Genomic DNA, 26821 nt, shown 5'->3' with positions numbered 1-26821 from the left:
ATTCATCCTGTCCAGGAGGGTGCCATCGGCAGTCTGCCTTTGGCTGCTCCTGCTTCCTGTGGGCCCACAGAGAAAGGGCAGGGGGACAATGTGGAGGGTAGAGGTGGGGACCTCCCACCCCTGCTGCCTCTCTGATCCACATGTTCTGGGAGTACAGTCCCTGCTCAGGCAACAGTGCCACAGAGGGGCCCTTCCTCTGGGCCAGCTCATCAGGCCCCCTGCCTTGCCCTGGCCCAGAGCCTCTTCCTGATGCTGTGTGTGGACCCCCTCCCATTCTTCTCAGCTGACCCTCTGTGCCTTCTGCCCACACTGGGATCTTAATTGGCCAACTTCCCTTGGCTTTGCTCCTGAATGGAACTCAGGATGGTCTGAATCTTGCTGCCACTGAAACTGTGGCCGGGTCTTCATAGCTAGTGGTTGGGTCAGGACACAGCTGACACACCCTCCCATCTTGGAACCCTGCTGCCTCCCCGTATGGATGCAGGAGGCTGATTCTCTTGTGTCCTCTCCATCCCCAAAGAGACTAACATCGGCCCTCCCAGAATTCAGCAGTAGCTAGGTTACCATGGCAATGCCCATTATCCTTGCCTAACAGAAGATGAATCAGGAGCTAAAAATAGGCCTCCAGAGTGGGTGGGTGGATGGGTGGATGGACGGATGGATAGATGGATGGACGGATGGACGGGTGGATGGATGGATGGATGATTGGATGGACAGGTGAATGGAGGGAGGGAGGGAAGGAGGGAGGGAGGATGGGTGGATGGATGGAAACGTGGATGGGTAGATGGATGTTGGGTGGATAGATGGAGGGCTGGATGGGGAGAGGGAAGTGTGGATGGATGAATGGAAGAGTGGATGGATGGATGGGTGGATGGATAGAATTGTGGATGGATGGATACATTGGTGGATAGAGGGATGGAGGGATGGAGGATGAGCAAGTGGATGGGAGGGACTAGATTCAGGGTCAGAACAGCTTGTTTTTCCCAGACAAGATATTTCCAGGAAAATCTCAATAAGAAGCCCCCCCTCCAACACACACACACACACACACACACACCCCACAGGGCTGGGAGGCTTTGGAAGTGTGGTACTTCCTCCCCTGACAGTGTGTAGCATGGTAGGTCCTTGCAAAGCCGAGTTGCAGGCTAAAGGCACCTGCGTCCCTGCCTGGCAGCCTCTCCCCACTGGAGCCTGGCCGATGCTGATTACAGACAGTGGGTCACAGAAGGCCAAGGGGAGGCCACTCAGGGTGGGGGCAGCCACGGCACCCTCTGGCCCTTCCTTCCATGGAGCACTGCCCCCTGGCACCCTTACATTCCTGAGAGGATCTTTCCTTCAGTCCAGGAAGGACCCTGAGGGCCTGAGGCTAAGAGGCTCCCTGTCCCAGTGTGGGGGATGGGAAGGGGCAAGCTTGCCTTCTCCAGCCCTCCAGAGGGTGCAGTCCTGTGCTGCAGGGGTGGGGAGGCCAGTGTGGGCACAGTAAAGGCTCAAACTGCTTTGAGGATGGACATGACACTTTATTCTGCTTCAGCCCCACCTGCGGACTCCACAGGCCTGGGTGCTGAGTTTGGAGGGAGCAGAGACCTGGGGAGGAAGGCAGGGGGCACAGAGGGATCTTGACCAGGGGCATCTTGACCAGGGGCGAGGGCATCTAGGGGCATCTCAGGGTTTCCTCCATAACTGGAACGCAGGACCCTCCTCAGTGAAGATCAGGTGCAAAGCAGGAATACCCCACGCCGAAAGCTTCCCCTCGTTTTGGGGGCTGAGCTGCCAGGCCTCCCCACTCCACCATTCTACACCGCCTGGCTGGAGCAGAGCCAGGCATGGGGGCCATCGTGACACTCCACACCGTCAGCTCCTGTTTCGGGGATCTCCAGGCCTGGATCTGTCCAACCTTCAGCCTTGAGGGTCCCGGAGGCTAGCCCAAGCAACAGGGTCACAGGGGGTCAGAGGTGGGTCCAGGTGGGCACAGGAGGACTCTGGAAGATGGGGTGTCTAAGGGACCTCCAAGGTGCTGGACACAGAGACTGGCTGCACTCCCGGCTGCCCCAGCCTCTGGGGGCAGGCCTCGTGGGTGTGGGTGCTGATGCCTCTCGGAGGTAGCTCCTTGTGGCTGTAGTACTCCACCACCTGCCTGGGCACCTCGGCCAGCACACACTTGGCCAGCGCTGCTGGGGATGCCTGCAGAGCGGGGACAACATGGTTACAGCTGGGGGCTCTCTCGACCCTCTTGCCCCCCAGGTGATTGTATCCCAGCCTCATCCCTGGAGCTGTGGTCACCACCGCCTAGCAGAGCTGGAACCTGTCCCTCAGCTGACCAGCAAGTCTCCTGGTGGCCAGGTGAGACTTTGTAAGGGATATGGACCTAAGAACACGAGGCTGCAGTGCCCCACACCTGTGGGCATGGGGTGGGGGCCTCACTGGGCTCCAGGCACTGTCCCAAGTGGCACCTGCACCCACGTGGTCGTCGTGCCACCCCTCGGACACCCAGGGCAAGCCTAAGACAGGAAGGAGGTGGGTTGCCCCCTCCCCTGGCCCCATAAAGCCCCACGAGTATGTCCACAGGCCATGAACGTCCTTTGTGTGTCTCACAGAGGGTCTGAAATTGCCTGGAGAGCCTCGGGGGAGCCCACCAGCTGCCTCCTCTCCTGTGAGTAGGTTCGATATTTTCAAAATGGGCGGGTTTGTAGATGCTGGAAAGCAGCTGAAGTCCTGCTCCTGCCTGGGAGCCTGAGTGGAGGCCCTGACCCCCACTTTCCCCAGCACTCACACTCTTGAGCTCCCGGAAGGGCACAAACTGCACGATGTCACGGAGCGCGGGCTCGCCCCGGGGGGAGCGCAGGACACCATCGTCCCCGTCCAGGGTCTGCATATCCGTGAAGTCAGCATTGCCCACCCCCACGATGATGATGGACATGGGCAGGTGGGAGGCGCGCACGATGGCCTCCCGCGTATCAGCCATGTCGGTCACCACTCCGTCGGTCAGGACCAGCAGAATGTAGTATTGCTGGGGGAACAGGGAGAGAGTGTGCACGGGACCCCACCCCTTCCTCGGGCCCTTAGGGGCTGCCTGGGGGCCCTTCCGGTCGTACCCACCCCCCAGGCAGCCTCCAGGCCCCAACCAGCTCCCCTCCCCCAGACAGCCTGGGACCCACTGCAGACATCTCTAGCTGGTGGTTTTCAGGCTTTTCTGAAATTGTGTTTTGTTAAAGTGTAATATATCACAACCGTGATACATCAGGAGCTCACGTACTGTGGCACACTCTGTGCTGGGTGCTGAGCTTCCGTCTCCCAACCTGTCCCGCCTCTGCCTCTTAGAGATGGACAGGCTGATGCTGGTGGAGCCTGGGTCTGAAGCCAGGACTGAGGCCAGAGGACGAACCTGTGGGCTCTTGGTGGACATGGCCTCCCGTACCCCAAAGGGACACTGGGATCCAAGGAACGATTTAGAGAGGACACACTCTGGTCCAGCCTGGCCAAGTGCTCAGGACATCAGCACAAAGACACATTGGGACTTGTTTCAAAGAAGAGTCCATTTCCTTTGTTGAAAAAAAAAAAAAGAACAGGGGCACCTGGGTGGCTCAGAGGTTGTCTGCCTTCGGCTCAGGGTATGATCCTGGGGTCCTGGGATTGAGTCCTGCATAGGGCTCCCCTCAGGGAGCCTGCTTCTCCCTCTGCCTATGTCTCTGCCTGTCTCTTTGTGTCTCTCATGAATAAATAAATAAATAAATAAATAAATAAATAAATAAATAAAATCTTAAAAAAAAAAAAAAACAATGAGTTTGGGGCTCAGTTGGTTAAGCATCTAACTCTTGATTTTGGGCAGCCCGGGTGGCTCAGTGGTTTGGCGCCGCCTTCGGCCCAGGGCGTAATCCTAGAGACCTGGGATCAAGTCCCACGTCGGGCTCCCTGCATGGAGTCTGCTTCTCCCTCTGCCTGTGTCTCTGCCTCTCTCTCTGTCTCTCATGAATAAATAAATAAAATCTTTAAAAACAAAAACAAAAACTCTTGATTTTGACTCAGGTCATTACCTGAGATTCAGCCCCATGTTGGGCTCCGCAGTTAGAGTGGAATCTGCTAAAGATTCTCTCTCTTAAAAAAAAAAAAAAAAAAAAAAGATTCTCTCTCTTCCTCTGCCCAGCCCCAATGCATTCTCTCTCTCTCTCTCTCTCTCTCAAAACACCTTGGGTGGCTGGTCTGGTCGATGGGGCATGCAACTCTTGATCTCAGGGTCATGAGTCTAAGCCCCACACTAGGTGTAGATTACTTAAAAAATAAAATCTTTACAAAACAAAGCAAGCAACCCCCTCATAAAAACAGAACTACTAAAAATCAGTACTGAAAATCTGGACAAGAGAAAACAAAGAGGAGAAAAAAGAAGCCCCTGGCCCAGTGGGCACCAGCACTGCAACAGCATCTGAGGGCAAGGAGCCAGGGGCAGTCCAGCAGGGTCACCTCTGCCAAGAGGCCCCTGCCACCCCAACCCCACCTCCCCCTTGAGCCCCAGACCCACAGGAGGACTGACAGTCTGGGGACCCCTGGCTGGACCTAGCCCAGCTCTTGGACCTCCTCCTGCCACCCAGACTAGTTCCAGTGCCACGGATACCTCACAGCCCGGAGCTGTGCCCAATATTCAAACACTGGGCTCCCAGACAGAGCATAGGCCTCCCAGGGTCAGGGAGCAGTGGACTGTGGTCCAGTCCCAGGAAGTCACACTGCTTCCCCTCAGGACGGAGAGAGACGGGCAGTGGGTCCCAGGTCACCCAGCACCTCCCCACAGTACCAACGCTGCTCCGGGGGATGTTATTGGACAGCCCACAAAAACCTCCCCAAAAGTGTCTCGGTTAAGACAGAGGCTCCAGGAGGCAGGAAGGACTGAGAGGGACCGGGGGACACGCCCACCACCTCCTGGGAAGTTGGCCCCTGTTTGCAGGAATCAGACCAGAGGGCGCTGAATGCCACTGAAGGGCAGGGTCAGCCAACTCCAGACCAGGAGACCCGACAGGACACACAGCCCAGGTTCCCCTGCGGCTATACACCAATCCCATTGGGAGCCATTTACCCCAGTTCTGCCCGTAAGGACCATCAGCTGGACATGTGCATGCTACCTAAATATTTCATATTCATATTTAAATGCCTCAGAGTTACTGTGGTCTTTCAGGTGTGCTCATGGCGCTGGGGCTTGATTTCACCTCTTCTAGAGTCTTACGGTGATATTCAGAGATGGTTATGTGTCTGGGACTTGCTTCAAAGTCATATGGGAAGGTGCCTGCTATTTCTGATCCTGACTGGATCCTGTGCCAGAAATAATAGTGCTACGGAACTGGGGCACCTGGTGGCTCAGTGGTTGAGGATCTGCCTTTGGCTCAGGTCATGATCCCGGAGTCCAGGGATCTAGTCTCACTTCAGACTCTTTGTGTGGAGCCTGCTTCTCCCTCTGCCTGTGTCTCTGCCTTTCTCTCTGTGTCTGTCATGAATAAATAAAATCTTAAAAAAAATTTTTTTAAATAGTGCTATGGAGTTATTACTGGGAAGGTAATGATATTGGAATATATCCTATAGATTAAAGTACTCTATCTAAATTAAATTTCCTGGGGCAGCCCGGGGGACTCAGCAGTTTAGCACTGTCTTTAGCCCAGGGCCTGATCCTGGAGACCTGGGATCAAGTCCCACATCAGGCTCCCTGCATGGAACCTGCTTTTCTCTCTCTCTGCTTGTGTCTCTGCCTCTCTCTCTCTCTCTCTCTGCCTCTCATGAATAAATAAATAAAATATTTAAAAAATAATAAAAATAAATTAAATTTCCTGAAATTGGTATTTGTACTATGATTATATAAGAGAACACACAGAAATCAGGAAACACACAGCAAAGCATTAAAGGTCACAGGGCAGGAGGCTGCAACCCTCGGATTCTGGGCCTTCTGGGCCTGGGAGAGAAAGTGAGGATGTATGGCAGCCCCAACACGGGGTGAGAGCCAGTTCAAGCCATGGGAGGATGGTTGGCTGGTGTCTGGCCAATGGCAAGTCACAAGGACAGAGTAAGGCTGAGGGACAGTGTGGGTCAAGAGCCCAGGACCCCAGGCGGATCCAGGGCCACGGGCAAACATGGACACATGGGAAGGGCGAGATAAGAAGGGGTGCCTTCAAGGCCCTGGGCTTGAAAGCAGAGCTGTGCTTGTGCACAGAATGTCCCCGCTGTGGCAAGAGGAGTGTCAGGAGGCCAGCTCCAACTCTCAAATGGTTCAGAAGGAAGTAATGTAGTAACAAACACACATGAAGAGAGGGAGGGACCAGGAGGGAGAAGAGGGGAGGAAGCTTCAGGGCCCTCCTGCATCCCCAGGGCTCCCCAGCTCTGCACCTCAGCCTCCCTGACCTCCCTGCCCCAGCCCACACACCACGGCCCCCATGCCCTGGTCCCCCAGCGGCACACACCACCTTCTGGTACACTGGCTCCCACTGCACCACCTGCCCCAGGTACCTACGGAGGCCTCCCCAGTGTGCTCCTCGGCCGCTGCCATGCGGGCCACCTTGGAGATGATGGGAGCCACATTGGTGGGGCCATAGAGCTGTACCCTGGGCAGGCAGTTCTGGTAGGCTTCCACCACACCCTGGATTCCTGTGGGGGAAGGAGCGTGAGCCGGGTGTGGGTTCACTACCCCACCCCCCCAGGCCCACCTCAGGCCCCTACCTTCACACTCATCGTCTTCGGGATTGAAGTTGATGGCAAAGTCGTGGGACACCTGGGTGGGTACAGACGGGCTTCAGCTAGGCTACCCCTCCAGGACGCCCACCCCATACCTACTGAGGTAGGTAGGTTTGCAGCCCCTGGAGCCCCCGTGTGGACAGAGTCTCATGGAGGGAGTCACCTGGAACAGAGGGCAGGCTGACCTGTCCCTCAGCCCCTGCAGGCCTGAGGCTTCTGAGTAGCACTAAACCAACAGATCCCTCCTGCCACTATGTTTTTCCACTTGAGCCAGTTGAACTGCTCTTTGCAACTGGAAGATTCCAGACTCCTTCCCCTTCTCCTGACAGGGACACAGTTTCTTTTCAGCTCTCCAGGGCCACTAGTGCTAGGTGAGCAAGGTCAGCCTCTCTGGCAGGAAGCACAGAGTCCCTGCAACCTGCCCACTGCCCGTTACATAGGAACCAGTTCCCAGCAGCCAAGGGGTCCCAGGACCCAGGACAGCCTCTGCTGGGGAGAAGCTGCGTGGCCCTGGAGGCCCCAGCAGGTACAAGGGGCTGGGGTCCCACTCCCCAGGCTCTCCTACCTCATACTTGGGAGGGATTCGAGCTCCAAACCCCAAAGCAGAAAATCTCTTGTCGCTGGAAGAGAGGTGGCCCCATCACACAGGGGTCCCTGATTTCCCGGGGGTAGGGACGGGGGTGCTTTGGGGAGGTATCCACCAGGACCAAGAGAGTGGGGCTCGATTCCACCCCTGTGTGACCAGGCCCACCCTGACACTTTCCTGGGCGCCCAGTCCCACTTCGCACCACATGGGGGACACTTAGGCAGTGCACGAAGAAGACAGTGGCCTCCAGTGGTGGGGAGAGCCGCCGCCTCCTTCTCCAAGCCTGTGCTCTGGGACCACAGCCTGACCCTGGAAAGGACCGGCCTCCTGCCTTTGGTACCTCAGCTCTCTGCCACCCACCCTCTCACAGAGGGGTCTACCCCACCATGATCTTAGTTTACCCAACTGTAAAGTGGGCCACAGACCGCTCCCCATGTTTGTGTGAAGGAGAACACGTGAGGGGCAGCCCCACCGTAGCACATGGGGGTTCTGACTCATGCTTCACCTCAGGGGATGGACTACCCATGGGGAGGAGCCACACAAGGACACCAGGGTCCAGCCCATGGAATGAGCCCCACCCACTGTGGCCCAGGCACTGCCAGCCGTCCTTGGGCAGCTTCCTCTGGTCGGTGGATACAGTCATGGTGCCCACCCCCTGGGCCGAAGCCTGTGCTGGAGGCCAGGGAGGCAGGAAGGGGAAGGGGAGAGGCGGGTGGTGGGGGACAAGGAGGGTGGGGGGTACAGAGCAGGTCAGGAGAGAGGGAAGATGGAGGGGGACAGGGCAGGTGGGGGGCACAGGGTGGGTCGGGGGGGACAGGGAGGGTCAGAGGGGAAAGGTGGGTCAGGTGGACGGGATGGGTCAGGGGGACAGGTCAGGTCAGGGGGGCAGGGCAAGGCAGAGGGTAGAGGGCAGGTTGGGGACTGAGGGACAGGCCCCACCTGTCATAGTCCTGGCAGATCTCTCCCACGGCCACCAGGGCCTGCAGGTACTCGTTGGGTTGGAAGGGGTTGATATAGTGCAGGGAGCAGCTGTTGCGGGGGTCACCATTGGAGGCTGTGAAGTCGATGGCCACCTGCAGAGACCCGGGCTCATGAGCTGGGGGCCCCTCTCTCACCTGGGCTGGACTAGGCACCCAGAACCCCCTTCGGCAAGTAGGGGAATGAGCCGTGGGGAGCTGCTTGCCAAGGGGTGCAAACGAGAGCAGTTCCAGGGCCTTCCGAGGGCCCAGCTCTGCTGGGGTGGAGGACAGAGGGGAACCTGGGGACAGCGGGCATCCGTCAGTGCTGACCAATGACCCTGAAGCCTGTATCCTCAGGCAGAAACAAGCACCTCTCCAGGGAACGCCAGCCTATGGCCCACAGTGCCATCACACTGAGCCCTGGGCTCATCCAGCAGTGTCCTGGGCCCGGGGCAGGGGTGGCCAGAAGGGACCCAAGGCCATGACCAGGTCCATCCCGTCTCTGCGGCCACGCTGCCCAGGCAGGGTCTGAGAATACAAGCCCTGGGCTGGGGTCCCCAAGGACTTCCCCTGCTGGGCCACTTCCCTCAGACCATGGTGGCTGCTGCTCAGGGGAGTGACATGACCCCATGCGTCCATGAATGAGCAAAGAGGTGACACACAGGCAGGGACACCAGGCTCTCTAGCTACAGGCCAGCCCCACACCAGCAGGGGCCTGTGGCTTCTGGTGCTGTCCCTGGCAGCAACAGGGGCCACTCTGTTCTCTCCTCACCTAGGTTTCTGTGACTGTGTCTGTCCTGGCTACATCCCCTCCCGAGGGAGACCCTCTGTGCCTGTTTCATCTGCATCGGAAAAGTCGCCCCCTGAAGAACCCAGAGCCTGGGCAGGGGGTGTGCAGGACCTCCAGACCCTGCAGAAGTGCCTACTGTACCCATTTATGCTTGTCCGCCCCATCCAGGATGGGGAGGGCCCCAGGTTCTGCCGGCAGGGCGGGGAGCAGGGTCCTGTGCACTCACTGTGAAGTGGATCTGACAGCCGCCCATGATGTAGTCCAGGAAAGAGTAAACCCTGTAGAACTTCCAGGCAGGGGCGTCAGCAGGGCCCACCCGGGGCACCCCACACCCAGGCACTGAGGCTGGAGCCCCAGGGAGCTGCCCTCCCCCCAGGGTCACCCGACCCCCAGCACCCCCCCACTTCCCTTCTCTGACACCTCCTCTCCTCCATCCCTCCTCACCTCCCTCCCCATTACTGGGGACCACTGGACCTCTGGGATGGGAGGCCTTTGAGGGTCCGTCTGACAATGGGGAGACTTGCAGGGAGGGGCGGTTTCGGTGGGAGCCAGCCCCCAGCCCACTGAGGGTGCGTGGGGTGTCTGCAGGCAGGGGGCGCAGCTCACCTTCAGATCTGCCAGGATGACCACCCCGGAGTTCTTGTAATGACGCTTCTTCTGCTTGTATTTGGCGTTCACGCAGTCCCACTGGGCCTGGGGGGCAGGGATAGGCAGACACCCCCACCCCAGAGTGCCAGGGCCCAACACCCACCCCAAGGGGGCAGGGAGGCCTCAAACCCCAGCCCAGGGGCACCTGGGGGGCTCCGTCGGTGAAGCGTCTGCCTTCAGCTCAGGTCGTGATCCCGGGGTCCTGGGATGGAGCCCTGCTCAGTGGGGAGGGGAGCCTGCCTCTCCCTCTCCCCCTGCCCCTCCCCCTGCTCCTGCTTTATCTCCCTCTCTCTCAAATAAATCGATAAAATCTTTAAAAAAACAAAACCCAAAACCCCCAGCCCTGAACTGCATTTCTGCTGCTGTACCGAGCGGACTACTGTCCCTGCTCTGGCCCCTGGCAGGCGTGGTCACCACCTATCTTCTTTGGGTTTTCCCAGTAGTAAGAGTTTCCAGAGCAAATCCTGCTCCGGCAGGTGCCCTACCTGCCTCCTTGTGGCTCCTCCCAGGGAACCCTTTGCAGAAGGACCAGAGCTAGGCTTTCACCCCGTTTCCACCCTGTTTTCGGGGGAAGGGGGAGAGGGGCCCCAGCTCACCTGGTCCTCCCCGAAAGCTTTTTGCATCTCCTCATAGGTGGTGGAGAACTCCCCGATGAAGTCGTGCTTTCCACGGGAGTCGTAATCCCAGACGAGGCACTGGGGAGCCCAGGCCCCCTCAGCCCGCCTGCCCCTCTGGGACCCCCACCTGGAGTCCCCATCCCCGCCCCCACCGGCCCCCCATGCTGCCCCACCTTCAGAGGCCGTGTCTCTTGGCCGCTGCACAGACTGCTCAGGGTGACCTTGAAAGGCTCCCACGCAGGGCTGAGGTTGTTCTTCACTACCTGGGGGCCAGGAGTAGAGGGGGGTAGTAGGGGGTGGGGGAGTGCTGGCTTGGGCTCCAGGCAGGACCAGGCTTCCGCCCCATTCCTGGACCACTTGGACCCTCTTTCTTTAAATAGCCTTTTTGTTTATTCAGATTAATGCATCTGAAAAGGAAACAGTCTCTCAGTGCTCTCCCTGAGTGTCACCTGCAGTCAGGGACAACAGAACACAGTGGTGGGTTCTAGCGGGTGGACGCAGGGCACCAGGGCTGCTGGATCCTGTGGAAAGGGAGATGGATCCTTTCCCTGTCTTCTCATTCCTGTCCCCAAAGCCCTGTGGGAAATGTCAGGCGCTAGGCAGGGACCCCTCACCTCTGTGCGGTACACCAGCTGTTCACTCTGGTCATCGTTGACGCGGTACAGCTCCAGGAAGGGGTCCGACTTGCTGAAGAGGTCCTGTAGGAGGAGCAGAGGCCATGTTTAGCTAAGTGGAGTGGGAGCAGCCGGCCCAGCTCTGCTGGGTTCAGCCTCCATCTCCTTAGTTATGAAATGAGGGCAAGAGCCTCTTAGAGTGATGCAAGGCCCTGCCCTCCCCTCTAGAGACTTCACTGGCTCCCCAGTACCCTTGTAACTTGCATCCCCAGGCCCACCCTCTCTCCAGCTGTGTCTGCACGCCCTCAGCTAGCACCACTTGCCGACCTCCCAGGCTTCCATCCCCCTGGCCAGGGGGTCAGATCCCTGCTCTCGGTGTCCCCACCCCGTGTGAGGAGCCACAGAACCAGGCTCAGAGTCAGGTCCTCCGCTGTCTGGATGGCCACCTCCCTGAGCACATGTCCCCATCATAAAATGCGGCCGCAAGCACCTCTGCCATAGGGAGCATGACCATCAACAGGTGTTTCAGGAAGGGGCCCAGCACACGGGTCATGGCAGAGGGCAGTGACAGGAGCAGCAGTGACAGGAGCAGCCTGCCTGGGGCACATGGCTCCACGCGCTTCTCACTCAGCCTATCACTTGTCTCCCTGCGGCCAGTCCTGTCTGCGGCCTCAGAGTGGAAGGCTCCAGCGGGGGAAGGGCTGCTGTCACTGTCACTGTCAGCACCTTCCCCCCACCCCCACCCTGCAGACACTGCCCTCACCTTATCATCCAGCTTCTGGGCCCTGAAGGAGAGCTCCACGTAGCCGTTGTTCCCGGAGATGTCCTCGGCTATCACCTGGAGGGGAAGCCACGGCTCCGAGCTCCGCAGGCCGGGCCCAGGGGAGGCACCTGGACGCCCGAAGGCAGCCCCTCTGTCCTCCAGGACGCATGGAGGAAGGGGCGGGGGTCCGCAGGGCGGAGGGGCTGGGCAGGAGGGCAGGCGGCCTCACCGTGATGGTGGACTTGCCGGCGTTCCTGCCAAACTTGAGCAGCAGCGCCCGGGTCATCTTCTTCTGGGCCACGATCTGGGAGTGACAACCGTCAGGGAGGGTCAGCCCCTGTCCCCAGGGACCCCGCCCCTGTCCTCAGTCACCCTGGGCAGCCTGGCTCCTCCAAACCTAGGACCCAGGGCCCCACGGCCTCTCCCTGTCCAGTGCGCTCAGCTCCACAGCCTCCTGGAGCTGCCTGCCCCATGTGTCAGGAGAAGAAACGGCCAGAGAGGAAGTGACGCCCGGGGCGGGAGGCAGAGCAGTGCCACAGCCAGGCAGGAGCAAACATGCGGCCAGGTCCCTCAGCAGCCCAGGGCAGCCCCGGCCTAGCCCCAGGGCAGCCAGGTGCCTCGAGCAGCGCCTGCCAGCGTGAGGCCAGCGGTTCTGGGCCCTAGCCTGGACTCCCGGGAGGTGCTGCCGGAGGCAGAGGGGTTGAGACAAGACTGGAGTCACCCGCCCACAGCTGTCCACCGGGCCGTGCAGCCTACGGACCATCATTCACTATACTCACGGGTGCTGCACCCTGCCTGTGCCTCCGTCCTGTTCCCCCACCCACCCCCCGCCTGGCCCCACGGGGATGCTGCCCTCATCTGGCCACAAACCCCTAACTGAGGCCCATGAGTTGACACAGAGAAGCTGTGTGCAGCCAGTGGCCCCTGTTCACCAGAGGGCAGGACTGAGGTGGGGGGCACCTGGTCTATAGAAGAGATGGATGATGACAGTCCCTCACCACTACCAGAGGTTCAATGCCTTCGTAGGGGGACACCTCTCGCTGCTGGCCAAGGAAGACACACACTATTACCATGGAGACAGCAACACTGATGCTCATAAGCACTCACCTAGCCCCACCTCCTCCCAGCTCCTGGAGCTGGGGTGACCATGAGAGGAAGCCAAGTCCACACAGCAGACAGGACATTCCCAACCCACACACCCAGCAGGGGCTGCCTCGCTGACAGAGTCCAAGCACATGGGAACATTCCCTGGTGTCCAGACAGACAGCCCAGGGGTGGGAAAGCTCTCTGCAGGGTGTGAGTGCGAGGGGAGGGAGGCTATGGCCCAAGCCTCCCCAGGTTCCCCCAGCCATAGGCTCCATTTCCGGGGCTCTCCTATCAGGACAAATGGGGTAGCTGGTTTGTGAACCAGTTACAGTCGATAGGTGCTTTCTTCTCTCGATCCCCAGAACCATCCACTGAGGTGGCTGATGCTTGGAGGTTCAGGCAGAGGTGAGGGACTTCTCCATGTCACACGACGGGGATTGGCAGCCAGTGTCCATACCTTGAGCTCTGTCCACAGTTCCCCTGATGGCCACGCAGGCCTGGTGAGCAGCTTAGAGCACGCTTATTGATGGAACTTTTCATTGTCTAAAGTTTCCATGCCTACCTCGACATGCGTGTGCCCATACGTGTTTCTGTAGGTGTCCATGTATTTACACACGCCAGGGACTTGTGCCCATGTGTGCATGTGGGTCTGTGCATGCAGGTCAATACATGTGTGTCTGTGCATTTCTCCATGTGTGTCTACACGTGTGTCCATGGTGCATGCTATCCTTCCAGGCTCGAGATGGGCAGGTGGGAAGCCACCTGGGTGGAATCCTGCTCTGCGCTGTGCCCCTACTTAATCTCAGTGCTGTCATCTGTAAAATGGGGATGACAGAGGGATCCACCCTCCACCAGCTCCAAACCAGACGGCAATGGGGATGAGTCATGCAGACATCATGTCGGGTAAGAGAAACCGGACACAAATGAGAACACACTGTGTGATTCGTGAACAGGAACTTCTAGAACAGGCGAAACTAGCAGGAATTGGCTGGAGAGGAGGGGATATATGGGGTGATAAAATGTTCTGTGTGAGCCGGGAGATGGTCAGGTAGACAGGTACCTAAACTCATCAATATCCACCCTTAAGGTCTACACGTTCTACTGTAAGTAAATTATGTCTCAGTAAATAAGAAGCCCTCCCCTGACATGCTGGGAGGGAAATACGCAGCGTGAACACTCAGCACACCACCTGGCACTGGGCTGTCTGGGTGGCAGTGGGCAAGCGCTCTTGCTATGCTGTGAATGGAAGACCTAATGGACAGGACATCACCTGAGGACCGCAGCCTGGGACGGGGTGGTCAGTCTGCCGCAGGGGAAGCAAGGACACCTCTATGTGCCTAGGTGGAACGGCTCTCTTATGCCATGAAAGTGAAGAAAGCAAGTTGCAGAACAGTGTATGTAGTTTGTGTTTTAAAATATATACACGGAGAAAAAAATATACACTCATTTCATCACATGAGAACACAAAGTCCAGGAAAAGGCCAGAGGCAGACATTCCATGACATGCCTTTCATACTCTCCAAACGCTGAATTATATGAACGCACTACCCCATTCAAAATCACATCTTTTTAAAACTAATAGGAAATTTTTAAGAGAAGTCACTATGGAGACAGACAGAGCAGGATGCTCGTCCCAGAGGGACCTCTGAGGCACTTCTCCATCAGGCCATCCCCACGCCACCCAGGCCATCATGCCAGCACTCAGCGTTAGCCCAGGGGTGCTCTCCTGACCCCTCCCTCCCCAGGGGACCAGATGCCCACCTGCCCCAAGGTACACTCCATGCCCCCAAGGAAGTCATCATCCTGACAGCCGAGGTTGCTGGGTCCATGGGTGTCATATACCTCGAAACGCAGCTTCTGTGCCTCCTCAAAGTAGTAGTCAAGTGTGAAGACCTTGGAGAACACGGGGTGCAGGCTGCTCCGGACCACTTCTGTTCTGTCCACCTGCAAGCAGCCCAGGGTGAGAGGCCCATGGGACAGCAGCTTCCACACTGATGCCCCCCAGGGCCCTGTGCCCCCAGCTCTGGCCCGCAGAGTCCATGCACCTGCCCTCAGGTGCTCCTGGAGGGCTTGCTCCAGGCCGCACCCTGGGAAGGCCCCCCACCTCCCCACCAATCCACATTCCAGGCCTCAGGATTCCAGCTCCCTCCTGCTGCTGGGGGCTTCCAGGAGCCTTGGGCACCTGCCCCCCTGGAGAGAAAGGCCCACAGCCCAGGCTAGCCATAGGCTGCAGCTTCTCTTGTCATGCCCAGAACAGCCTGCTCTATCCCCATCACAACCGGGGAGGCTTGGAGAACAGCGGGGTCCTGTGCAGAAGCAGTCCAAGTCAGGGCAGAGCCAGGTCAGAATTCTGGGCTGGGCAAAGCCAAGTGGAGATCTCCCTGCAGCCAGACAGGCAGGGAGACTGGGTAGGGGTCCAGATTCCTCCTGGGTTCAGCTCTTCCTCCAACATAGGCCAACCCGTGCCCCTAAAGCACAGTCCAGCCTAGGCAGGCAGGTCTGCCACCCTCCAAAGTCCACAAACCCCACATCCTCAGATGGAGGGTCTGTTCCCCCTCGAGGGACATCTGCACCAGACAGAGCTCAGGCCAAGCAGCAGAAGCTAATGGCGGCTTACGGTACAGAGAGCCCTGCTCCAGATCCTCCCAGTGTCCCCACCACCACGCAGACACTGGGCTGCAGTGTCCCCTTTGCCTTTGCGGTCCGTGACCAACAGGGTTCGGCAGCCCAGGAGGCTGGAGGTCAAGAGACCACAAGGAACAGCATGAGGTTGCAACCTGGGGGAGCAGAGCCAGGCTGAAGAAGCTGGAGACTGGGGCTGCCAAGACAGCCCCACAAAGGTCGGGGCCAACGTGTCTGCCTCCCCCGTGTCCTGCCCAACTCCCCAACCCGGGTCCCCAGCAGAGAACATGGTGCAGGGGGGGTTGTCCTCCCCCCACCCACTGCCCCACCCAGAACCCTGCACTGCCACCAAAGCCAGGGGGCGTGCCAGAGCGTGGGGAGGGACCCCTCAATGCCACCATGGCCCCAACCCTAACCTCACTGGCCCACACCAGGCGTTTCTTGGTCTTGCGAGGTGAAGCACACATCTCACAGGAGACAAAGTGCTTTGTCGATGCACAGCCCTCTGAGCTGTCACCCAACTGGCCCACAGGGAGGGTTGGGCCGGGGGTGACAAGGGGCAGCAGGCCACACAGGTACCCCAGTGACCGCCCCCCCCCCAGACCAGAGGGTGTCAAAGGGAGAAACAGGTCCGTGGAGCTGACCCAGCCCAGCCCGGTCACTCTGGGCTTGCTGGGGACTCCCAGTGCCACGGCAGAAGAGCAGGCGACAGGCTGGGAGCCCTCCAGGGGGGTTGGGGCCAAATCTCTAGCTCCTCCAGCGCACCGGCCTCACTCAGCCGCTTCCCACTCCCCCGGCAGCCCCACCAGCCCCTTCCTGCTCCCTGCCCTGGATCTCAGGTCTGGTGCCTCTGCCCTCTGGATGAGGACTTGGCAGGCCAGCGGGGGACCCCCAGGCCAGGCCAGCTCTGCATTCCCCCCGGCCACACCACTCTCTCCTGCACCCCCCACTCCCTTCTGCGCTCTTGCCAGCACGGTCAAGCCTGGGTGCCTCACGCAGGCATCGAACCCCCACGTGGGACCCTTCTCGCGCCCCCACTCTGGTGCTCCCTCTCTCTCCCTGGGGCTCTGGTCACCCCCCTTTCTGGACACGGATTCTCTAGACTTGGTCACCCCAGCCTTGAGCCTGCCCTGCACCCTACCCACCTCGGTCTGGGGGTCCTCGTCGCCCCCCTACCTGCACCCACTGGCCCTGGGACTGTAGCAGCAGCACCACGCTGGGGTCGGACTTGGTGAGCGGGTCGCGGTCCAGCAGGTGCCGGCAGCTCAGCCGCAGCTCCACCTTGGAGGCGCAGGGCGCGGGCAGCACTCCGGGGGGCGCCGCCGCCCCGCGCTCCCAGCTCGAGCTCATGCTCCCGGCGCCAGCGCTCGGGGACTCGGCTGGGCACACCACCGGGGGGCCGCTCCCGTGGGCACCGGCACCGCCGCCGCTCGGGAATGATGGCCGGGCCAGGCGTGGCCGCGCTTCCCTGCACGCCCGCCGGGCGCCGACACACGTGGCTCCCGCGGCCGCCACCACGCGGGGAATGCAGAAGGGTGGCCGGGGAGGGGGACCGAGGAGGGGACGGGGAAGGGGCGATGGGGGGAGGGTAGAGGAGGGGGAATCATGCAGGGGCAGGGAGGGGCCTGAGCCAGCTCTGCTCCCGCGTCCCCCTGGGGCTCCCAGGGTTCAAGCTCCCTCCTGGGAGGCCAGAGCCCAGAGGTTTGGCGCCCTCCAGACTGGGTGCACTCCCATGGGCTGTGGGGGCGGCGTCCTCTCCTGGCTGTCTCAGGGCCTGGCAGTAAGGGTCCAGAACTTCCAGGTCCCTTGGTGAGGTGAGGGGGGCAGCTGGACCCCCAGTTCAGCGCCACATCCCCATGATCCTCCCCACATCTTGGACCCCATGTCGAGGGCACATGGTGATGCAGCATCTCAATCAACAGGCATTTCACAGGCACCTAATGTGTGCTGGGCGCCCCCACCCCAGGCTGGCGCTGGAAATGAAGGGACAGGTCCCCGCTTCCCCAGAACTTGTAGTCCAAGAGCAGGGATAGCCCCTCGCTGCCCTGGGTGTCAGAACCCAACCTGGCAGTGCATGGGGACCCTGCCACCCATACCTCTGCCCTTCAGCCAGATGGGAGCAGCCCTGAGCTCTGTGGAGGGGGGGGAACACTCTACTCTGCCCTGGAACACCTGACGGAAGCTCTGCAGAAGAGGAGGTGTTAACAGATGCAGAAACTGCCTCCCAACCCATTCTCTTTGCCAATTTTTTCCTAAAAATAGGGCACAGACCTGGCCAGAAGCCATAGGGGGCAGGGGACAAGAAGAGAGCTCAGGGAGGGCCTGAGGACCAGGGGAGCAGAGACTGGATCTCTGGTGTGCTAGGTTCTGTGTCCTCGGGCTGATCAGGGCTCAGCCTTGGCCTCCAGGACCACAGAAGATTATGGGGTCAGAGGGCCCAATAAGGACCCGACAGGTATACTCCGGGATGGGTCAGGCTGCCTCCGCCAGGGAGTCCCCGTGAGCGGACAGCATCCCTGGCGGTGAGATGGCGGGATTGCAGCCCCGGCACATCTGGAAGGCACAGACCAGGTGCCCAGTTTGCAGAAGGAAAATCCTTGCCGCCTGGCTGAGTGAGCTGGACTCCAGCGCAGGGGCTCACGGTCCACGCATCTGGCTCCAGAGGCAAGGGACAGTGAGACACAGAGGGATGTGAGGCCAGTCGGCGGCCCCTTATTCTGCTTCCTCCAGCCTCTGTAACACTCCTCAGAAGCTGGCCCAGGTGCACACAGCTGTGGAAAACAGCTGACCAGGGCCAGCTGCTCTGTTGGGACCAGTCTGGAGCTCCTGTGGGCCCTCTAGCCCTGCATCGATCCCAGCCCCAGCCTCCCAGAACTGAGAGGGGTCAAAGGGTTGAGCCTCCCAGCCATGCATGTGGCTTGTGGTGGTGGCTCCCGGGCTTACAGGGCCCCAGGCCTCCCAGCACCCGCTTCTCCAGGACACCTGCCCCAACTGCACCCTGGGAGAGGCTCCTTGGCCTCTGTGAACTTCCATGGGGATAAGGGTGCGAAATAAGGGCAAGGAGCTGGGCTCAGCTGGGCACCTGGCCCCACACAGGAAGGCTCCTTGGTCTCCTCGGGAGGCTTTGCCCAGACGACTGGCTCCCCCAGGCTCAACTTCCAGGCTTGACCACTGCAACTGATGCAAATAGATCTGCCACCGCTGTGCACACTGCATGCTGATTGCAGGGTGTGATGCCACGTGATGCTCACAACAGCCCCATTTCACAGATGAGTAAAAGGCACACCCCGAAACTCAGTGACTTGCCCTAGGGCACACGGCTTGCAGGTGTGGGTGCAGTCCCTACACACGCTACTCCACAGGAAGTAACAGGCAACATTTCCGCTGACAGAGAGAGAGGAAAGAGAATTCAGAGTTTGGGAGTTCAAGTATCTGAGGTCCAGAGATTTTTCACGGACCCACTGGTCTCCAGTTGGAGACTCCCAGGATGTGGCTGCCTCTGCAGTGTGATCCAGGGCAGACGGCGTGCATGGCAAGGAACCGCAGAAAAGCAGATTCCCTGTAACCCTGGTCTGTGATGCCTAGGCCCGTGTGGCCTTCCCAAGTCCCCAGAACAGGCAGCAGGGTGGTAGAGCCATCTATCTCCTCGCTGTTAGCCTACATGGGTCCTGGGATTGATGAGTGGAGCGGGGGCGGGGGGGGGGGCTCCCGTGGCCAGCCTCGGGAACGAGACCCTCGCTCATACATTTTGTTATTATTGTTCGGCAAAGAAGAGTACAGGTCCTTGTTGGAGTCACACAATGTGGAGGGGCCCATGGGCAGGAAAGTTCTAGCGCCCAGCCACAGACACGGCTGCTGTGCGGGTAGGTGGCCTTCTATCCCCGTTTCTGTGAGCATCTGTTCGTGAGCCTTCTCCACTATTGCCTCCAGCATCTGAGCCACAGCTTGTTCATTAGGCGGCCCATCCCAGCCGTGTCTGCTGCCCCAGGGCTGTGCCTGGCATCTGGCCCCTGGCACCTGCTCAGGACGCGTTTGCGGGACGAGTGGGGGGTACAAAGTCTTTGCGCTGTGTAACCACTTGCTTTCTTGTGTCATGAGCAAGCCTGTATGGCCTTCTTTCAAGCCGACGATGGAATACTTGTGCCCTCTCCAGTCCACATGTGGAGATCCTGCCCCGCACTGTGGAATCATTGCCCTGACCCAGGAGAGCCCCCAGAGCTCCCGTGCCCCTTCCACCTGAGGATGCCGCAGCAGGGTAGGGAGAGGCTCCTGCAGGCACCCTGGTCCTCGGCGTGCAGCCTCCTGGACCGTGAGGAACCAATGTTTGCTGCCGGGAGCCCTATCTAGGGTGTCCTGGTGCTCAGAAGCCCAAGCACACTGACTTTCTACCTCAATAAAAGTAGGCCTACAGTGGGGTGCCAGGGAGCTTCAGCCCTCCAGGCCCCAAGTCTGGCAACTGCCTGTTTGTAAATAAAGTTTAATTGGAACACACCTGGCCATCCATCATGTCCCTCACATATCATCTGCAGTTGGTTTTGCCCCGAGGACAGAGCTCAGTGGCTGGGACACGGAGTCCACATGACTAGGAGGCCTGAAATACTCACTAGCTGTTCCTTTAAGATGTTTGACACGGCCTGGTCTCGCCATCAGTGAGGGGCACCCCACACCCACTGCTTCACCCCTGCAGCTGTTTACCCTGAACCTGCCAGCCCAGGTCACCTGAGGGACGAGCTGACTGAACCAACCATTCCTAATGTGTCAAACTAACTCCCATGTGTCTCTTGCGATGCTTCCAAATCGTGAAGTTTTAGAGCAACAAGGAGGCAGTCTTGCTTCGAACAGCTAGTGTTTCTAGCCACGGGGGGCTCCACCAGCCTCCAGCATCCCTCCGGGAGCTCCTGGGCTCTAGCCTCACAGCACTGGCCTCAAGTAACTTCCAGAACCACTCTGCACCTCTGTCCCGTACCTGGAAAGTGAGGCAAGGCCTGTGCATGAGTGACATGCTGCAGGCCCAGGGCAAGTCCCCGTGTGTGGGCCTCGGGGGTGGGGAGGGTCCACCTGCCACACACCCCACCCCTTGGTCTTGCTCCTCATCGGGACCGAGGATGCAGTTCACCTCCCAGCAAGCCAGGAGGTTGACACTGTAGAAGCAGGGCTGGGGCAGGTGGTGCCAACAGGATTTTCAGGAAGGGAATATGTTCCATATGTCTGGCTAGTGCTTCCTTTTATAAGCTGGTTGCAAACCTACCTTCCTCTTTTATTTCTTTCCTCCCAAGAAAAAGATGAAAAATTTCATCTCAGAACATCTGCAACCTTCTCGATTGTTTTCCTGTAAGATTTGGCATTTATCTTGCTTCAGAAATCAGATAGTCACACCTAGAAGGGCCACCCTGACTGGAGAAGCACACAGGCCTGCGGTCCTGGCTAGGCCTTGGATCTTGGGCCACTCCTTATTTCAGCATTGAGAGCTGGGCCTGAGGCAGGGGTTGGTGGGACATTTCTACACACACCCCCCAAAGACACACACAGGACGTGGACACACAGGCAGACGTGCATGAGCACTAGCATGTTCATGCTCAAGGAGCCCTGACCTCCAAGGGCACCATGGCCCTTACCTTGGTGCCATCTCCTGTTCAGTCCCTGGCTGCTGGAGTCCCTGCCAGGCAGGTGATGTCAACGAGGTGACCACAGCTCAGAGAGGGTGATGGTTTGCCTGAGGTCACACAGTGGGAACAGAGCTAGGATTCTACTTAGATGCCACTCCTGCACTCAGAACGCAGAACTCAAGCCTTCCTGGGCCCGTCCTGACCCCCAGTGTGTCTCAGTGGCTTTGCTATTGCCTCACCCCCTGAAAAGTCACAGCCAACTCGGAGGGCACAGAGCACTTGCTGTGGGCAGGGCCACCTGAGCCCCTTTGCCATCAGTCTGATGGGGCAGCCAGGACACCTGCCCAGGGCCACAGTCCAGGTGCTGTCCAGAACCAGCTGTCCCCCTCCTGAGTTTCCCAGACCCAGGAGACCTTCTGTGTTCAGCGCTTGTCCTGCTTCCCCAGGGCTGGGGAGCTGAAGGTGCGGGAGGACATTGGGAGACGGAGAACCCAGAAGGAGCTATGACAATCTAATGTCTGTGTGACCTAACCTCAGCCTGATGTCCTTCGCTCTGTCCAAGTGGAAGCAAGCACATGTCAGGGGCAGCATTTGACCAGGACATGAGGTCAGCAGTCAGGGACCATAGGGCCAGAGTAGGAGCAGGGGGCCATGAGGACACAGCTGCCCGCAGGTCCCTGAGGCAGTGACGGCAGTGTGGGTCAGGGTGGGAGCAGGGTCCACAGGGCTGATGTCTCCAACTGATGGACGTCCTGGTTTTCTTCCCACCTGACTGATCCGGGGGCTTTTGATGATATTCTTGGTAAGGGCCACCTGGACGGTGCTTTGACACTGCCTCTGTATCCTGTCCCTTTCATCACTGACCCAGTTCTGGGGAACTTTTCAGCAGGGCAGGACTAACCAGGTGCTCAGCTGCCTTCTATCTGTCCCCCAACACTCTGGAATCTGGGGTCCCCCTGCAACAGTGAAAACAGGCATGGAAAGGAGGGGCCAACCACAGCCCTGCAGCTGAGTACTAGGGAGCCGGGTCTGACACACACCTACTTGCTGCCCCACGTGGCCCCCTGGCAGCAGTCGAGTGCCTGTGACCAGGTCCTTCAGAAGTGGACCTCAGCACTCTGGAGGGGCAGCCCCGAGGAGGCGGGTGGAGGCATAGGGGCCTCCACTCCCAGGACAGTGGGTCTGAGACTCTGGAAGGCCAGTCCACTCTTCCAATGCCCATGGCCCTTCTCCAGGGCCTGGACGGCCAGACAGTGCTCCTGTAGCCTGGCAACAGGTCCTTGCTGGCAGCCCTGGGCTGGGCCCTCTATGGCTGTCTGGCCAGCACTCGCTCCCTGCCCCCATCAGCCCTTCCCCATCCCATGGGCTTTGAATCTGCTGTGTTCTGGTTCTAGTTTACCTAAGGGCACCTCCAGGGCATGCAGTAGGTGTTCAATAGGTACTCTGTACCCCCTGCTCTACCCTGTCCTAGAACCACATGGAGAAGACACACTTAGGGGAGAGAGAGGAGCTGCTGGCACTGCTGGCAGGCACTGCTGGCAAGGGATTCTGTGCCTGGCCCCTTTCTTTTTTTTTAGACTTTATTTGAGAGAGAGAGGGAGAGAGAGAATGAACTGGGGGAAGGGCAGTCAGAGGGAGAAGCAGAACCTCCCCTCCACCATGCTGAGCAGGGAGCCCAAAGTGCGACTCCATCCCAGGACCCCAGGATCCTGACCTGAGCCCAAGGCAGACTTTCACCCACGGAGACCTGAGGCACCCCCTTATTTTCATTATTGATGTCCCCTCCCAGAGCCCCATGAGGCAGACATGTGTGCAGGACACTACAGCAGGGGATGAGGGGTCCGCCAGAGCCTGTATCTGGGACCCTCTTGAATGAAAGCCCTGTGAAGGCAGGGCTGTGCTATGGCCGGCTTTGCCCTGCAGCCAGGGATCATGCCTGGTGCACAGTAGGAGCTAGATATACTTGAGGGAATGTTCGCCCTTCATGTCACCTTCTGCCTCCCCTGGCGTGCTGCCCATCTGTCTGCCCCATTATCAGGCTCTGCTACCTTTGGGGCCCAACACCCTCCCCCCACTTGGTTGGCACTTGCTGCTTGTTGAAAGTCCCTTGGTCGGTGCCAGGCAGCCCAGATCCAAACCTGGGCCAGCATGCTCATATGTCTGGTCAGTCTGAGCAACTGAAGACTGATTGTGGCTGATGGAGCCACAAATGACCAAACACTGGGAAAGCCCTGGAACTGGTGGGGATGATGCCCACCCCCATGGAGCAGATGCTGAGGCTGCGGCACTAAGGAGACCCGGCCTGCTACAGGAAGTGGAGCAGAGAGTAAGGTGCCTTCAGCTCCTACAAAAGCATGGAATTCTGCTTCTCCCAAGACTAAAAAAAAATTCACAATGTGAATTCTGATGCCAAAGAGTCAAAAGAATAACTAATGTCCGCTACAGGGGCCAAGCAGTGGTCTTCCTACTATACCACATTGTCTCTTAAAAGAGAGCACCTCATTTCAGCTCCAGCCCACATGTTCAAGATACAAGCAAGGCTCAGGGAGCCTGGTTGTCTCAGTTGGCAGAGCATCTGACTCTTCATCAATCACCAGGTCATGAGCTCGAGCCCTATGTTGGGTGCAGAGACTACTTTTCAAAAGAGATTTTTAAAAAGATATAAGCAAGACTCAAAAGGAAAAGAATAAACTGGAAAAAAAATCTGTCAACATATGACAACAGGCAAATTTCCTTAATATGCAAAGAGCTGGTGCAATTCAAGAAAATGACAAACATCACAATAGAAAAATGAACATGACAGATGAACCAAAAAAAAAAAAAAAAAGATAATTTAGGGACGCCTGGGTGGCTCAGCAGTTGAGTGTCTGCCTTTGGCTCGGGGCCAGGATCGAGTCCCACATCGGGCTCCCTGCATGGAGCCTGCTTCTCCCTCTGCCTGTATCTCTGCCTCTCTCTCTGTATCTCTCATGAATAAATAAAAACCTTTAAAAACATATATAAAGATTTATTTACGTAGAGCGAGAGCACAAGAGCACATAAAGGGGGGCAGAGGGAGAGAGAATCCCAAGTCTGATGCAGGGCTCGATCTCACAACCCTGAGATTAAAAAAAAAACAAAAAACAAAAAAAAACAAAAAACCCCACAAAAAAGCCCAAAACCAAACACTGAGATTCACTGACAGCATCACCCAGCCACCCCAAGACCCAGGTATCTATATGAGAACATAACTTTATGTAACCTATCATGGGCAGAAGTCATTCTAGGGGTGTGGAAGGTGGGTGGAGGCGGAAAGGGACAACTTTCTCTTCTGTTTATGCTCTTCTCTCTTCTCCGTTTTAAACAAAGAGGACTTTTCTAACTTAGAAAAAATAAAAAATGGGCAGCCCTGCTGGCCCAGCAGTTTGGCACCACCTTCGGCCTGGGGTGTGATCCTGGACACCCAGGATCGAGTCCCACATCAGGCTCCTTGCATGGAGCCTGCTTCTCTCCCTCTGTGTCTCTGGCTCTCTCTCTGTCATGAATAAATAAAATCTTTTAAAAATGTAAAAAAGGAAAGAAAAAATGTAACTAAGTGAACACCTAGAAACCACAGGAGAAAACACGATGGGTACAACTACCTACAAATGAAAATACAAACGTGAGACACAAGAAAGGAACCCTTAAGCCCTTTACACGGACCTCTACCTTCTCTCTGGCTCCAACTGAGGTTAAGTGGGAAAAAGCCTAAATAATGTCAAACAATTGAAGTTTTCCTTTAAATTACAACGGTTTCTGTTTTTTTTTTTTTACAACGGTTTCAAGCAAATGGAAATTAATGTTAATTCTTCCTTTAAAAAATACAATTTTATCTATTTTAACAGAGAAATGTGCCCCATGAGCCATCTTGTGGGCAGCGCAAGCCCAAACACCCCTGCTGGCCGCTGAGGGCATTGCTGGCAACACCCGCGTACCCACTTTGGGAATCTGGCCCCAGAAGGCACCTGTAACCCAGAATATGGTGCTAACAAGTGGAACCACCTGTGTGTCAGATCCTGCCTGCTTCTCCACATAGGAAGCCCACGCCTGTTAATGGACTTCCACCCAGGGGCAGACAGGGATAAAGGGATCGGGGCCTGTATTCATTTTCCAGTCACCGTACACTAGTGCTAAAATCATACTCCCAATCAAAGCAGACCACAGCTGGGCTCCCTGCTCAGGGGCTTCTCAGAGGCCGCCTCGGAACTCAGCTCCTCACCCAGATGGCATAGGGGCCCATCCTCTCACTGCTGTGTCCCTCACAAGTGGCTGCTCCCTCAAGGCTGGCCAAGTTTCTGCCGCCTCAGGAGACACATGGCGGGGTCAGGAGCCACCTCTCCCAGAAACGGTTCTGCCCAGACTCAAGGGGAAATCTTCCAGGAGCCCGAATCCTAATGCCAGGGAATGGCAAGTGGGCAAAGGAACGCCTCCTCCTGGTGGTGCTGCCACGGAGCTGCCACACACACAGAGCAATGCTGGCAGGGCCGGGGACGGCTCCAGCCCCCTAGGGTACCTGAATCCCTACCAGGTGTGGAGTTCACTCTCAATCTGTCTCTAGTGTGGTTCATGGCCCAGGTGCATGGGATCAGGCCTACTTCCTGCCTGGCTTCATCAGATGGCACATCCAGTTCACCTGCTGGGTGCAGGCCCGTCTTGCTTCCCAAACACCCAGGGTGCCGAGCTGAGTGGAAGGAACTCAGGGGATCAGACTAGTCAAGATGATCTAGCACAGCTGCCACCGCCACCGACAACCCAATGAACAGAGTCCTAAAACAGGGGTCCCCCACCCCGCCTTTCTCCAGCACACTCGCACTCACCAACAGCAGGTGCCTGGCCTGTTCCTGATGCTCCGCACACCTGCAGAGGCCTTTTGTCCTGGTGGCACAATGCCAGAAGACGTACAGCGAAGGTGAAGCAACATCTAAGGGCCCCCCGTGTTTCTTCCCTTCACTCCAAGGCTGGAGCACAGGGGCCACTGCCCCAGAGGTGTGGGCTTCCCAGCCCATGTCCAGCTTAGTCGAGCTCACCAGGTTTCTCAACACAAACCAGGCAGGATGGCCACCACTAGCCATCCAGATGCAGCACCAGTTCATTCCCTCTGCACAGGACTGTCAGGGACAGAGCTTAGGCTCCTCAACTCAAATCTCCACCTCTGCTGACCCTCACACAAGAGCGTGGAAGTAAGCAGCTCAACTGTTCGCTTTGGATGTACAAGAAATGAAGAGCCTTTCAAATCATCTATTAGATGAAAACCTACTCCGGCTTTGGTTCCAAACAAGCCCAAGTGACAGCACAGGTCCTGGGTCAGGACACCAGTGATGTGGCTGCTGGGTACAAAGTCACGTCATTCATTAGTGGTCAGGTCAGTGAAGACCTGTACTTGCACAGCTGAAGCATCCAGACACCCTCCCAACTCCTCATCACAGCAGGCCCTGCTGGGAGCTCCCACCTTAGTGTCATTTGTGGAGAAACCAGCTTTGGTTTCAAAGGATCTTGGGCACCATGTGCCACAAGGGATCCAGCTCAAGCCCTGCTCCAGTGCCAGCCTTCCCCTGGGATGGGCACTGAAGCTACCCTGGCTCTGCCTAGCCGCCACGCAGGCACAGTGGCTTGAGGATGGGTTTGGGGCAGCCTGCATGCCTTGCAAACCTGGATGAAGGGACTGCTATTCAGAACAGCAGACGTGCACACCAGTCTGGGAAGATGTAGCCCCAAGTCCTGAGATAGGTAACTGGAAACTACTCTGGTTAACAAGGACTCCTTGCAACACCTGCACGAGATAGGTACTGATGTTATTCAGTCACTGTGCT

The 26821-nt window shown here is 57.9% G+C and overlaps 1 protein-coding gene and 1 long non-coding RNA gene across 10 annotated transcripts; one reads left to right on the top strand and one right to left on the bottom strand.

The window, feature by feature from the left end:
• The first annotated feature begins 640 nt into the window (after positions 1–640).
• On the top strand, positions 641–3707 carry LOC140630076 (uncharacterized). Of its 2 annotated transcripts, none has more exons than XR_012027873.1 (4): positions 641–717; positions 2242–2340; positions 2595–2650; positions 3319–3707. It is a non-coding gene; the product is annotated as an uncharacterized lncRNA (long non-coding RNA). The 2 variants fall into 2 exon arrangements; XR_012027872.1 differs by lacking the exon at positions 641–717 and adding an exon at positions 752–1952.
• CPNE7 (copine 7) lies at positions 1497–26821 on the bottom strand. Of its 8 annotated transcripts, none has more exons than XM_072819613.1 (15): positions 25829–26821; positions 14527–14709; positions 11909–11983; positions 11680–11754; positions 10917–11000; positions 10476–10565; positions 10282–10380; positions 9644–9730; positions 9264–9323; positions 8228–8361; positions 7268–7322; positions 6688–6739; positions 6482–6615; positions 2771–3007; positions 1497–2181 (listed from the first exon to the last, which is right to left on the bottom strand). In XM_072819613.1, the coding sequence occupies exons 1-15, from the start codon at positions 26102–26104 to the stop codon at positions 1996–1998; spliced, it is 1827 nt and encodes a 608-aa protein (XP_072675714.1). In that variant the 5' UTR covers positions 26105–26821; the 3' UTR covers positions 1497–1995. The 8 variants fall into 8 exon arrangements, with proteins under 8 accessions (XP_072675714.1, XP_072675715.1, XP_072675717.1 ...); XM_072819614.1 differs by having other exon boundaries at positions 14608–14709; XM_072819616.1 differs by lacking the exon at positions 25829–26821 and adding an exon at positions 16564–16840.

The sequence above is a fragment of the Canis lupus genome, chromosome 3 (assembly GCF_048164855.1).
Source record: "Canis lupus baileyi chromosome 3, mCanLup2.hap1, whole genome shotgun sequence".
NCBI lineage: Eukaryota > Metazoa > Chordata > Mammalia > Carnivora > Canidae > Canis > Canis lupus.
The sequence above is the reverse complement of the archived record's forward strand: the minus strand, read 5'-3'. Positions and strand labels throughout refer to the sequence as shown.

What these genes read in the sequence shown, in the direction of transcription:
- CPNE7 (XM_072819613.1), bottom strand. Translation starts at nt 26,104, where the DNA reads ATGAACTGGTGCTGCATCTGGATGGCTAGTGGTGGCCATCCTGCCTGG. An exon ending in CCGGCAAGTCCACCATCACG is followed by an intron (nt 11,755 to 11,908) that starts GTGAGGCCGCCT and finishes CTTCCCCTCCAG; the next exon opens with GTGATAGCCGAGGACATCTC. An exon ending in AGCACACTGGGGAGGCCTCC is followed by an intron (nt 3,008 to 6,481) that starts GTAGGTACCTGG and finishes CTGTTCCCCCAG; the next exon opens with CAATACTACATTCTGCTGGT.